General features: G+C 37.1%; 1 protein-coding gene across 1 annotated transcript; it reads left to right on the forward strand.

Moving 5' to 3' along the window:
- Positions 1 to 14,127: 14,127 nt before the first annotated feature.
- On the forward strand, positions 14,128 to 14,658 carry LOC124461026. The gene is made up of 2 exons (XM_047012617.1): positions 14,128 to 14,267; positions 14,333 to 14,658. The coding sequence occupies exons 1-2, from the start codon at positions 14,246 to 14,248 to the stop codon at positions 14,656 to 14,658; spliced, it is 348 nt and encodes a 115-aa protein (XP_046868573.1). The 5' UTR covers positions 14,128 to 14,245.
- The last annotated feature ends 458 nt before the right edge of the window (positions 14,659 to 15,116 follow it).

Genomic DNA, 15,116 nt, shown 5'->3' on the forward strand with positions numbered 1-15,116 from the left:
GTTACTAATTTATTTAATAACATCGCAAATTCTCGTCGTAGATGTTTTCGTAAAACAAATTTCAATCTTCTTAATAGCCTTATTTTCTCTTTTGATTGGTCATTTCTATTTGAGTGCTGCGATATAGATCGTGCAGTGAAGTTTTTCTACTCTGCTCTTAATTCTCTAATTGATAAATGCGTTCCTTATGTGAATGTCTCTACCGTCTCCAGCGCGCCAGTCTGGTTCACACGTAGGCTCTCTAATCTCCGTAACATTAAATCGAGATATTTTAAAAGATTTAAAAAAACTGGTTCGCGACTTGACTATGCAAACTACTGTATAGCCAAATCTCAATTTTTCTTTTAAACACTCAATGCTACAATAATTATATCGTTCGCTGTAAGGTTGAATTTTATAAGAACCCCAAAAGATTTATAACTTTGTTAATTCCAAAAGACGCTCTAATGTACTACCCTCCACCTTCAGACTTAATGACCAGACTGCTAATAATGATTCAGATATTGCAGATCTGTTTGCTGAATTCTTTCAGTCGACTTATTCTACTACTGTTTCGGAACCCACACCCTATCAATTTTCAATCCCACATTTAAATTGTATTTTTTTCCTAGTATTACTGAAGACTGTATTATCTCTAGCTTGTCATCTATGATGTTTTTTTACTGACTTTAGTAAGCTTTCGATTCGGTTGATCATTCTATGCTTCTCGCGAAACTTAACATAATGGGTTTTTCCCCAAAACTGTTGGCTTGGTTAAAGTCGTATCTTATTGGCAGAACCCAAAAGGTGTCTTTTCGTTCCTCGATATCTAAAACTGTTCGAGTTACGTCAGGTGTACCCCAAGGCAGTCATCTGGGCCCCCTGTTATTACACTGTTTATAAATGATTTGCCTTTGGCCTTGGCTCATTCACGCGTGCTCATGTTTGCGGATGACGTCAAGATTTGTTATTCCTATAATGATCCTTCGTTCCAACAGTACTTGCAATCAGATCTCGATGCGTTCTGTGATTGGTGCCACGTTAATAAATTACACCTTAATGCCTCTAAGTGTTCTATTATGACTTTCAGTCGTTTGTCTCCGTTCCTAGCTCATTACTCTGTTAAGTCTGTTCTGTTAGATTGTGTACCATCGTTCGAAGACTTAGGCGTTATGTTTGAACCAAAACTTTCATTTAATGTTCATATTTCTTCTATTGTCAATAGAGCATGCAGCCTTCTTGGCTTCATTAAACGTTGGGCCAAAGAATTTGATGATCCCTATGTAACAAAGGTTTTATACACTTCGTTAGTTCTCCCTACTCTAGAATATTGCTCGCCAGTGTGGAATCCGCAATATGATGTTCACCAGCGTAGTAATGAATCGGTACAGAAGTAATTCCTTAAGTTTGCGTTACGCGGTCTTAATTGGACACGAGTCTTCGCCTACCTTCTTATTCTAGCAGACTTCTTCTTATTAATCTTCCTTCACTTTACAACCGTAGGCTCGTTTTTGGCATTCTTTTTCTCCATAAACTAGTCAACGGCGAAGTCATTTCTACTAATTTACTAGATACGCTATATTTTTGTGTTCCCTCACGTCGGACCAGAAACTTTTTTCCTTAGTAGATGTCTGACTAACTACTCTCTTCATGAACCTTTTCGTGTTCTTTGCCAATCTTTTAACAACCTTTCTCACCTAATTTCTCCTCATATTTCTGTCACTTCTCTTCGCGCTATACTTTTTAATCATCTACAGCGAAACCAATAATAATATTCTGGACTTGGATTGGTTGCAACTCATCCCTGACCACATTGGCTATGAATCGGGGCATAGCTGGCACCTTATGCAAATAAAACACCTCCACCGGGTCGGGGATGTTTAGTTGTGTATATAGCTAAGCTATCTTTTTCAATTAATTACTATCTGTCTTTAGCTTAAGCTTTTTCGTCGACTGCTGTGTTAGTTGACGTAAATAAATAAATAAATAAATAATTTGGAATTAAAAGAAAAGTAAAATTGAAAGAGAAATAATTATATTTTGTAATTGCTAAAAGAAGAGAAAATTAAATTACTAACCATAGAGTAAGATTATACTTTTGTAAAATATATTTAAATTTCAGCTGTAACGAGTAAGCTACGACGAATACAAAATGAATAGAGACGAAGCATTAAGTTTAAATGTAAATGAGCTCAAAGCGAAGCGGCAGTTTGAATTTGGCAATAACTGGTAGAAAGCAATCGTTGCAAGATCGTCTTCTCGAACATTTCGGTTTGGTGGCTGACGAAGTCGAGGTTGAATCCGAAAGTGATGATGCGGGATCATTTCAGTCTACGGCACCAACTGTAGTTAGAAATAATTTTACTTTGCGCGACATTGAGATTCTCTTTCTTCGTTCAGGGTCAGGTCAACCGTCTATAGAAAATTGGTTACGGGATTTTGAAGATAATGCAGAAGCAGTTCAATGGAACTCTTTACAGAAATTTATCTATGCGAAGCAATTATTAAAAGGTGCAGCAAAAGTTTTTGTGCGTAGTGAGCGAGGAGTGACTGATTGGATATCATTAAAAAGAATTTTGTTAAGCGAGTTCGGCTCAGAAGTATCAGCAATTGAAGTACATAAATTGTTGCGAAATAGACGTAACGCCCAAATGAAGATTTTCGTGAGTACCTTTATAGTCTGAGGGAAATAGGCAGTTCCATAAATTTAGATGAAGCTAGTCTTATAGAATATTTCATAGAAGGAATACCTGATTCAAAAGCTAACAAAACTAACTTGTATCAGGCAAAGACAGTCATTCAGCTGAAGGAACAGATTACAATTTACGAAAAGGTTTACTTTGGTCGCCCTCAAGTGGTAAATAGAAACAGAAATCATAATGAGAAGGATGATAAAAAAGCGGAAATATCTAAACAACCGAGAAAATGCTTTTAAGTGTGGCGAAGTATCTCATTTGATGAGTGAGTGTCCGAAGATTAAGTGCTTTAAATGCGATCAGATAGGGCATAAAGCATCAGTATGCCCGACACGTAAATTAAATACTAAAAAAGAATACAGTAGGGCTAGTACAATGTCAAGGAAATCAATGTAAAAGGAAAGGCTATTTTCAAAACAATCATGTGGAACGTTGAGCTGTCGCACTCATATACAGGATGTGATCTATGTTTAATAAGAGATGATATTATCAGAAAACTTCATGGTATAGAATTAAACGATGAACGAAACCGTTTATTGGGAGTGTGTAAAAGTGAGTTAAATACTATAGGTAGTTTTAAAGCGCAGGTGACTATTGATGGTCTTCAATGGCCCTTAACTTCCTTGTTTATAGAAAAGAGGATATTGACTACGAAGTAGTGATTGGAAACAACATTTTAGAATTAGCTGAATGTTATCACAAAAGGAAATGCTACTTTTAAGCCTAAGAAGAAGTGATGCCAAACACAGAAGCGAAAGAAACTGTACACAATGAAGAAGTGAAAACTCCGAAAGGTATGTTTCAGGAATTGAGAGTTTGTTTATCGGACGTCAAAGAAGTCAAGCAGCTTATTCACAGTTATGTACCACAGTCGTCAAAGAAGAGTCCAGTCGAAATGAAAATATTATTAAGTGACGAATGCCCAGTATACGAACGGCCGAGGCGTTTATCTTTCGTTGATAAAGGTATTGTGGACTCAACAGTAGAAAAATGGTTTAGCCGAGGGTATCATTCAACCAAGTACATCAGAATATGCGTCTGCTATAGTTCTTGTTCCAAAAAAGATGGAGGAAAAACTTTGCTGTGATTATAGACGTTTGAATGCTAAGATTGTAAGAGAACATTTCCCAATGCCACTTATAGATGATGTAATTGAGAGATTGCAGGGTAATACAGTGTTTACAACCTTGGATCTTGAAAATGGATATTTTCATGTTCTGTGGAGCCCAACTCAAGGAAGTATACTGCTTTTGTGACACATAGCGGTCAGTTCGAATTTTCGTATGTCCCATTTGGAATTTCGAATTCCCCTCATGTGTTTTCCCGCTACATCTTTGCAACATTTATTGATTTGATTAGATGGCACAGTCGTAACATATATGGATGATCTAATTATTCCTTCAAAGGATATTAAAGAAGGAACTTACAAGCTGAAATGTGTGTTAAATAGGGCATTGAGTTTGGTTTACGCATTAAATGGCAGAAGTGTCAGTTCTTAAAAGAAAGTATAGAGTTTTTACATTGTCGAAAATGGTTCTAAAGGCCTTCTAAAGCAAAAACACAGGCGGTGAAAAATTACCCAAAACCACAGAATTACAAGAGTGTACAAAGGTTTCTTGGGCTAACTTCATATTTTCGTCGTTTCATAGAGTCTTACATTGATAGCGACAGTCAGACTTGTTAAGAAAAGATGCAACGTTTGTGTTCGGTGACGATCATCAAATCGCATTTGAACAGCTAAAGACAGCCTTGATTAGCGCACCAGTTTTACGATTGTATAACCCAAAGGCAGTAATTGAAGTACACACTGATGCGTCCATGTTTGGTTACGGAGGAGTTCTTCTACAAAAAGATAGCGATGATCAGTCATTCCATCCAGTACACATCTCAGCCGGAAAACCAAGCCTGCGGAAGAAAAATATCACTCATACGAATTGGAAGTGTTAGCAATAGTGAGGCGTTGAAGAAGTGGCGCGTATATTTACTAGGAATAGAATTCAAAATCATAACAGATTGCAATGCTTTTGCAATGACAATGAAAAAAAGAGACATTCCAGTAAGAGTTTCGCGTTGGGCTTTATTTCTTCAAGAATTCAAGTATGAAATTGAACATAGAAGTGGCAGTAAAATGAAACATGTAGATGCTCTAAGTCGTATGTCCTGTTTAATGTTAGAGGATTCAATGCATCACAGACTTAAAATAGCTCAAGCTAGTGATGATTGGATTAGGGCAGTGACAGCTGTTTTGAGCATCAGACTTATGAAGATTTCTTTATAAAAAACGGTGTTTTGTACAAGGATCCATCAAGGATTTAATTGTAGTCCCACACTTATGGAAGAGGAATTAATTAAGATGCACATAGAAAGGGTAATTTTTCGGCAAAAGAACTCAAGAGGAAGTTGAGAGAAAGTTTTACATACCGAAGTTGTTCAAAAGGCCTCTGAGATTGTAAAAAATTGTATCGAATGCATTGTTTCGGAAGGTAAAGCAGGCAAGAAAGAAGGTTCCTTAGCTCCAATAAATAAAGAAGATAAACCTTTAGGGACTTATCATGTTGATCATGTAGGACCTATGGATCCGACAGCAAAGAGTTATAATTATCTATTTGTAGTTGTCGACGCGTTTTCGAAATTTGTGTGGCTCTATCCAACAAAAATACGGCATCAGAAGCGGTAGTAGATAGACTCAGGCGTCAAGCATCAGTTTTTGGAAATCCAGGGCGTATTATATCAGATAGAGGTGCAGCATTTGTTTCTTACCAGTTCGGAGATTATTGTAAAGAGCAAAACATTCAGCATTAAATGATAGCTACCGGAGTACCTAGGGGAAATGGTCAAGTTGAACGTATCCATAAGATAATTATTCCTATGTTAACAAAACTTTGTTATGAAAAACCGACTATGTGGTATAGGTACGTTGAAAGAGTGCAACAAGCAATCAATAGTACCCTCCTAGAAGCACAAAAGTGTCGCCATTTAAATTATTAACCGGGGTTGAGATGAGGACTAATAGTTTCCCTGAGTTACAAGAACTTTTGGAAGAGGAAGCCATAGAGCAGCTAGAAGTTGAACGCCGTTCGTCAGGAAGCTCAGCATAATATTGAGAGAATCCAAGAGGAAAATCGTAAAAGTTATAACAAAAAACGCAAAAGGGTAGTTGAGTATAAAATCGATGATTTGATAGCAATTAAGCGAACGCAATATGGTTCAGGATTAAAACTTAAGGCTAAATATTTTGGACCATATAGGGTGGTGAAAGTTAAGTCTCATGGACGATATGACGTAGAAAAGGTAGGAGATCACGAAGGTCCTGGGAAAACCTCAACTGTCGCAGAGTATATGAAGTCGTGGAATGGTCAAGTGAATTCATCAGACGCTTCAACATTCGAGGCGAATGATAAGTCAGTCCGGCCGAATGTGGGAATGGAAATCATCGACAAATCACCGATATCATTGAGAAAAGAGTTTTATGGCGTCAAGTTGTGTCGACCGGTTGTGTTCCTCGTGGCTGCTCAAAAAAAAGAGTATAGTAATGTAATAATTAATAATAAATGTATAAATAAATAATGTTGAATAAAAAAAACGGCCTAGAAATACGGGAGGAAAAAGTGGGATTGCATTAACAGTCCCACATATATCCGTATGCACTAAGCCCAACAACATATTCGATCTATTTTCCGATATTTTGGGAAATTTCTTTACAGATATTTTACTTTGCGCGCACGTTGTACAGGCTTCAATCTTTAGGCCATGCACCATTTCATTTTTCGACATTTTTTGCATACTTGCAAAGTTCAAATGGCCAATCGACTGTGCCATTCAAAACATCACTATTATGCACACCGAAGTACAGACTTTCTTTCACTTTAGGTTCAATAATAAACAAAACATCGCACTCTTTAGCTCTTAATATCTCAATCTTTTGTTTATCTTTTATTATTGCCCAACCATTTTTAAATATCACTTCAAAGCCTTTCTCAGTTGCTTTTGACACAGAGATGAAATTTGTCTGCAATTCTTTCACGTACAAAACGTTTAATAGGTCAACACTGAATTTTCCTATGTTGATACACACATTACCAATACCTTCTGAATGCAACGAGTTCTCTCCAGCGAGTAGAACTTTTTCTCTGTGTTCTTTAAAATCTGTAAACAAATTTTTGTCACTACACATGTGAACAGTTGCACCACTGTCCACACACCAAGTCGAATCTTTAAACTTTTGTTTACACTGTACGCTGGACAAAATCGCAAAAATTTCGTTTTCCTTTGTCATTCTCTTGCAATCAGCAATAAAGTGGCCCAACTGTCCACACTTACAACATTTTTTGTTTTTCTTTGCATCATTCTTCACGTATGCCTTCTTCTGCTCTTTTGTATTCGTTTTCGACACATACCTACACATGATTTGCACCGTTTTCGCTTTTATCGAAATTCATTCGCTGTCTCTCTCCTTCACCAAGAAGTTTGATTTTCAAATCAGAGAGGGATGGCAATACTTCTCGCGTTTCGATCGCGACGACGAAGTTTTTGTACGAACTGTTCAACCCCGACAGCAACACAATTGTTAGTCTATTCCTTCACCATCTATTCCTCTTTCTTCCTCATCTATTCCCACTCCTTCCTTATCTATTCCTTCTTCTACTCTATCAAAAAACTAACAACTTCCTTCTCTGTCGGCTATCAGAATGTCAGAGGCCTTAATACTAAACTTACTAAACTCTTTGTAGATAGTCTGTCTTTGGATTTTGACCTAATTGTCTTTACTGAGACTTGGTTAAAACCTGACGTTTTTGACGCCACAGTTCTACCCTCTAATTTCAATATTTTTAGACGTGATCGTACTGATCGTAGGGGTGGTGGAGTTCTTATTGTAGATTCCGCCCTATCATCGGGTCTGATAACAATACCTGTCTCAAGTACTATCGAATTTATATGCGTTAAGGTATCTTTTAGTCGTTTTTCCATTTTTGTTACCTGTTCTTACATTCCGCCCCAATCGGAATGGCCAACCTATTTACTACACTTAGATTCTATTAAATTTATAGTTGAACTACTTTCTGACAGAGACTTATTAATTGTCCTAGGGGACTTTAACCTGCCCACTATGACTTGGTCAACAGTTAATGGTAGCAAAACGTTGCTGCCCTCTGGGTGTCATGATTTTATTGATGGTCTGCTTGAGCTTTCGTTGGCCAGCTGAATTCGATTTCTAATACGTCTGGCAGATTTCTGGATCTGATTTTTACTTCTGATCCTAGCTTTTGTGAAGTATCTAGAACTAGTCCAATGGTGTTACCAGAGGATAGTTATCATCCAACTTTAGAGTTATCTATTGAGTTTCCCAGCCGCGAGCCCATCTCGAGTGTGATCCTACGGTAAGCACCGATGTTTTCGGAAGACTGACTTTGTCGCACTAAACAATGCCTTTCTTAATACCGATTGGACTAATTTATACACTTGTACGGATATGAATTCCGCCATTTCTTTATTTTTATACCACTGTTGACTCGATCTTTAATGACTGTGTACCCCTAGTGTCTCCTGTGGTGACGCAAAAATCACCATGGTTTACGCGGGGGCTGTCAAAACTGAAGAATCTTAAGTCTAGGTATTACAAAAAATATAAAGTTACGGGTCTATCATCGGATCTGTCTCGTTACTTGGTTGCTAAATCGAATTTTATTGTTTCTAATTCTAAATGCTATAATAATTACTTACAACGTTGCAAGTTGCAATTCTCCGAAAATCCTAAAGAGTTCTATAGTTTCGTTAACTCAAAGCGAAATTCTGTCTCCCTTCCATCGTTTGCAGTTTTTAATAATGATTCGGCCTTCTCTGATCAATCTATTTCTAATTTATTTGCTAACTTCTTCTCGACTACGTACATATCTACTAAGTACAACTCTAGCCAGATATATCCATATCCTATAACGAAATCCAACTGTATTCTTAATCCTATTATAACGCAAAGTTCGGTAGCTAAGGAACTAATGACGATTAAGCCGTATACACTCAGGGCCCAGACGGTATTCCCGCTTGTGTCCTGAGGTTCTGTGCGGAGTCATTGTGCTCGCCTTTACTTAAGCTTTTTGAGTTGTCCGTTACACTGTCCGAGTTTCCAACTATATGGAAGGATTCGTTCATTTTACCTCTTCACAAATGTGGCAATAAATCCGACGTCACTAATTACAGAGTAATTTCTAAATTGTCAGCGATACCTAAACTGTTTGAGAAAATTATGACGTCTCAAATACAGCATTTATGTAAATCTATTTTTTTCGCCATACCAGCATGGGTTTGTCAAGAATAGGTCTACCACAACTAACCTTTTACAGTTTACATCTTTTGTAATCCAAGGTTTTAAGAAACATAAGCAAACTGATGTTATATATACGGATTTCAGTAAGGCTTTCGATTCGGTAAACCATGCCTTACTATTACAAAGCTGAATTTAGTTGGCTTTCCGGATGCTCTGCTTGCTTGGATTTTACAATATCTAAGCAATAGGAGGCAGAGGGTTCTTTTTAGGTCCTCTCTTTCTAAGATCATTTGTGTTGAATCGGGAGTCCCACAGGGCAGTCACCTTGGCCCATTATTATTTACCATTTTTATTAATGATCTCCCCACCGTTTTTAAATTCCAGAGTTCTTATGTATGCCGATGATGTAAAAATCGCTAATCGCATCGTAGACTCTCTCTCATGTCATACCTTGCAAGCTGACCTGAATGCTTTTCAGGGGTGGTGTAGGACTAACTTGTTATCTCTAAACTGTTCTAAGTGCAAAGTTATGTCTTTTTATAGAGGTTCTCCCCAATTAACGAGTTACTTTTTAAATAATTTCCCGTTAGAAAAAATTAATAATACTTCCTTGGTTGTAAAAGATTTGGGGATCTTAATCGACCACAAACTTAGTTTTAATCAGCATATATCGACTACTGTTAGTAGGGCTAAGAGTGTTCTTGGCTTTATGAAGCGCTGGTCGAAGGAGTTCAAGGATCCATATATTACCAAAATACTTTTTACTTCTTTAGTCCGCCCCATATTAGAATATGGATCTTGTGTTTGGTCTCCTCAATATGAGTTTTATCAAAACAAATTAGAATCTGTACAAAAACAGTTTTTACTCTTTGCCCTTCGTGATTTGCGCTGGGATCCAACTGTACAACTTCCATCTTATTTTAGTCGACTTCAGTTAATTAACCTTCCTTCTTTAACTAATCGTAGAACAATGCTTGGTGTAACTTTTCTTTACAAACTTTTGAATGGTGAGATTGACTCTTCCGAGCTGTTGAGCCAAATTAACATTTCTGTTCCATCTAGAAGGACCCGCAATTTCACACCGCTTATACTTCCCACTTGCACAACTAACTATTCTCTGCATGAACCTTTTCGTTATACTATGTAGTGACTACAACAGACTTTGGCACGTTATCGGTTCCGAAACATCGCTTCCGGGTATTAAAACTGCGATCTTGTCATTCCTCGCTCGTAATTAGTTGTAATCATCTTTATTATACCTATCCTGTTTTCTTTTTATATGTAACCTATTATCTCATTACATTTAATATTTTCTATTTCTTTAGTTTAATTTATGTTTATATATGTAATACGCCTATGCCCTTAGGTCGGAGTGGGTAGAGGTTGTAACATTAACTTTACTTAGGGTCATTCGTAACAGGCCGGGCCTGGTGTCTTATGGGCCACTTGTTCGTACTGAGCGTTGTACGACTACGTCTATAAAAAAAAAAAAAAAAAAAAAAAAAATATCTTCGGGAATGTGCATGTCTATTTCGTTTAATTTTTTCCGTTTAGGTCTGAGAATTCTTTTATGTACTCTTGTATATCTACACATTCTGATGCCCGTAACCGAAGAAACTGTTTAAACAAGCTAATTTTTCGTGTCGGCCACGTGGTTGATATATACTAGCTAGCTTGTTCCAAGCTTCTTTACCAGAAACACAATTCTTGATAAAGCTAATTTGCGACGGTTTCACACCAAGCAAAATGCTCGCTAATGCTTTTTCATCTAGCGCATCAAAATTACTCTTTTGTTTTGAGTGTCACTTTCTCTCTTCTCGATTCTTTCCGCACAGGATTGGCCACAATTAACTTTACACCAATATGCTTTTCATTTGTACCGACCATATTGCATAGTTTTCACTGTCCAACTTTTCGATGGCAGAATAACCTTGAACACTCATTGTCACTTTAATTTGTTGCCCGATCACACACAGTAATCCAAGTTAAATCCAAAATATCAATATTACTCTTTACAATGTTCTGGGCCCATAACCTATTAATAATTATAATGAATGAGAAAATGACCCACTAGTTCTAGAATAAAGTTTCGCAGTAGAGTATATATATATATTTATTGAGACTATTTATATGGTGAACCGAATGGTACGATAAAAGAGAACAACTAACTGAACTGAAAAATTAGTGTGGCCAGACTACAAGTACATATTGTTGCCAAATTATTAGATACGATAATAATCCCAAATTATCAACAGCAGTTAACATTATTTTCATTTGATTAAGCATAACTTTTAGTCACTTTTTCTTTTACCTATCCAATGTTTATATTGTGGCTACTCCAAACACCTTGATAAGGGTTACGACTAAGCTGAAAGCCTTCCACATCCTTAATTAAAAATCGGTCATTTTTGAGAACCTTGTCTATCACATAAGGCCCTTTGTGTTTTGGGATTAGCTTTTTTGACGCTTTCCTAACTGATCTACTCCTTCTCTTAACTCGTCACCGACTTTGCTATTTTGCTCTACTCCAAAGAGCATTTTGCTCGGTAACTGCTTAATGCTCCTATGAAGTGTGTTATTTAAACAATGTTCAACATTCTCAACTATCAAATCCCAATATAAACCCTTTTCTGGTTCCGTTAATTTAGCAAGCATAGGTCCCAGGTAAGATTCACCCTCTCAATTTGGCCATTAGCTTGAGGGGACCCTGTGGCAATCTTAATATGCTTAACGTTATTCTGAGTTACAAACATCTCGAACTCTGATGACGTGAAACAGCTTCCTCTATCCGACACTATGGAAAAGGTCGACTGTAGGCCCTAAAATAGTCTTTAAGAGCTAACACCGCTTCTTTGGTATTCGTTGTCTTTGTTGGATATAGTCTGACGAATTTCGTAAAACCATCAATAATAACAAACAAGTTTTTTCCCCGACTTTGGCGAATACGCAACACACTTTAAGCAATTGCTAATGTGTTTCACAACTTTCTCCTTTATGTTAGGAAAACCAATATGCTTTCGAAATGGCATCCATTACTTTATCTCTGCCGATATGACCTAGTTCGTTATGATACTTGAAAAGGATTGACCCTTCCATTTCACTCGGTACACAAAACAACAAACTTTCGTCATTGGTTTTCCTGTAAATTATTCCGTTTCTCATTTCAAATAACTTATCCTCAGCAAATTCCAACTTTTTTTCACTTCCCACAACCTTTCGTCCCTGTTCTGGCATATAACAAAGATTGTCTTCAAAACTATTGTATCTACAACAAGTATGTTTGTACTCTACTAAGCGCATATACATGTTGCATCTGTTTGCCTGCACTGTGCACTACTTCATAATCATAATTCTGTAGCTCAAGAGCCCATCTTGCAATTCTTGGGTTTAATTCAATTCGATTGAGAGTGAGAGTCATCGAATTACAATCTGTAATTACTTTAAAATATCTTCCCAGTAAATACACTCTGAACCTGCGGACTGAATATACTATTGCCAAAGTCTCTAATTCGAAACTGTGGTACTTTGATTCTACATCAGACGTCCGTTTTGAGAAATAGAAAACAGGGTGCAGTTTTTTGTCTTCTTTCCTTTGCATTAACATTGCCCCAAAGCCTAACGCGCTCGCATCACAATGCAGCTCTACTTCGTCCTTGTGGTTATATATTGCCAACACCGGCGATTCTACTAATTTATCTTTGAGCAACGAAAAACATTCCAGCTCTTCCTTTCCAAATTTAAACACCCTATCTTCTTCAATAGGTCATAGAGTGGGTTTGCAATTAACGAAAAGTTTCTAATAAAACGACGAAAATAAGAAGTCAATCCCAAGAAACTTCTTACTGTGTGAACATTTGTTGGTATGGGAAAACTCTTAACTGCATCTACGCCTTTGTCATCGGCTCTAATGCCCTCTTCCGATATGAGAAATCCCAAGTATTTAATGCTTGACTGAAAGAACTCACACTTATCTATACGCAACTCCAGCTTAATTCTGATTATCCTTCTAAAACTTCTTCCAGTATATCCAGGTGCTCCTCGGCAGTTCTACTGGCTACCATGATATCATCTTGATACACTATTACTTTACTATCTCTAATCATATCTGTAAAAATGTTGTTCACAAATCTTTGAAACACTGATGATGAGTTTTTCAGACCCATTGGCATCCTGAGGAACTCAAACTGGCCTAACGGAGTGACGGAAGATGTATATTTAACTGAATTTTCCTCCATAAACACGTGAAAATAGCCATCTTTTAGATCCAATTTAGAAAAAAAAACGTTTGTCGCCAAGCTTGTCTAATAAATCGTCTATCAGAGGTATAGGGTAGTTATCTTTCACCAAAACTTTGTTCAATCTCCTAAAGTCAATGCACAACCTTAACTCGCCAGCTTTCTTAGGCACCAACACAATGGGTGATGCATACTCCGACTCACTAGGGCGAATGATCTTCTTCTCCAAGTACCCGTCTAACATCGCCTGCAATTTCCCTTTCTCAGAATATGACAATCTTCTAGGCGCACAATTGAATGACTTCGAGCCCTCCAAGTTGAGTTTCATTTCACATTTTACATCATGCAACTCAGGCCTTTGTGCTACCAAATATAAACTCTCAAACAATTGCCCAAACTTTTTCCGGATTTTAAAATCTAATCTTTCACCTATTTTGCAATCAACTCCTGTGTTGAAACACTCGATATTTAACAATTCAAATTTTTATTTCGCTTAGAGATTGGTCAAAAGTGGTTTCTTTTCTTTCTTTACATTTTCTATCACATCTAACTTTTTCATTGACCAACTCAATAACAGCTTCATTCCTACTTTTCGTAACCATTTTGCTTCTTTCTCCAATCTCTGTTTCACTAACAATCTTGCTATCAATTTCATTCACCATTTCGTTAATAATTTCGCTATCATTTCCCTTAACTATTTCGCTAACAATTTCCTCGTCCTCACCTTCGGGGTTACATTCTTTGGTGACTATTCTATTCTTACAATTTTTTCCCTTACCAATTTCATCAACTATTCTCTCAACATTTACATTTCTAGCTATTTTGCAAATCTGTATGGCATGTCTGCAATAGAGGTGGGAAACTATCGATGGCACTATCGACACTATCGATGGTGAGCACTATCGATCGACTCACTATCGATGGTCATGCAGTACCGATAGTGTATCGATAGTGCCTCGATAGTGTCACCAATAGTTGTGAAATAAATTCCGCGTTTTGAAAAAGTGGCGTCGCTTGGCTGGTGAAAAATTTTCTTGCTTTCAATTACAAAACAAAAACATAATTTTAAAGAAATGGATCGCTTTCTCCAAATGGGTAATAAAAATAAGAGTAGTTGAAGCAATTTCAAAGCAACTATTAATATGTGTGTTTTATAATAGGCAAACGCCGCAATTCGAAAGAAACATGCGATTGCAGCTCATCGGAATCGGAAAAGAGCTCTGCGGTTACAACATCTAGCCATAAATTGAAAAAGAAAACAAAAATATCTGATGTGTGGAATTACTTTAAAAGATCAGATGATAAAAAATTTGCGAAGTGCTTAAATTGTGAAAAGGAGTACAAGACAAGCGGAAATACGTCCAACTTGCGGGATCACCTGAAACGGTTTCATCCTAGTTTAAGGGACGATGAAAGGAATTCCGCTAATTATGGAGATCAGGGCGACAGCATATTTCCACCAGCAGCAGCTGCCGATCAAGTATGAGATCTTTAGATTCATACATTAAAAACTCTGTCCTGTACGATTCCAACTCATCGCGAAAAAAAAATATTGATAAAACTTTAGCGGAGATGGTTGCCTTGGACGTACAACCGTATAGCATAGTAGAGGATCGTGGATTCATCAAGTACAGCAAAATTTTGGATGCCAGGTACAAGCTGCCAAGTCGCCGTCATTTTACAAAGTGTGCTGATGATGGATTTATTTAAAGAAACTTCGGCAAAGCTTTCAACATTCTAGAAGAAGTTTCTAGTGTTGCTGTTGCGGTGTGACATATGGTCGTCACGTGCCAACATAAGTTTTTTAACAGTGACTAGCCACTTTATTCATGAGTTCACTCTTAAAACAGCTTCATTGGCAACAAGAAAGCTATTGGATGCCACGAAACCATGCAGCTCAAAATATTGCGAATACTTTGCAAGAAGTTTTAAATTCTTGGGGTT

The sequence above is a fragment of the Drosophila willistoni genome, unplaced genomic scaffold (assembly GCF_018902025.1).
Source record: "Drosophila willistoni isolate 14030-0811.24 unplaced genomic scaffold, UCI_dwil_1.1 Seg183, whole genome shotgun sequence".
NCBI lineage: Eukaryota > Metazoa > Arthropoda > Insecta > Diptera > Drosophilidae > Drosophila > Drosophila willistoni.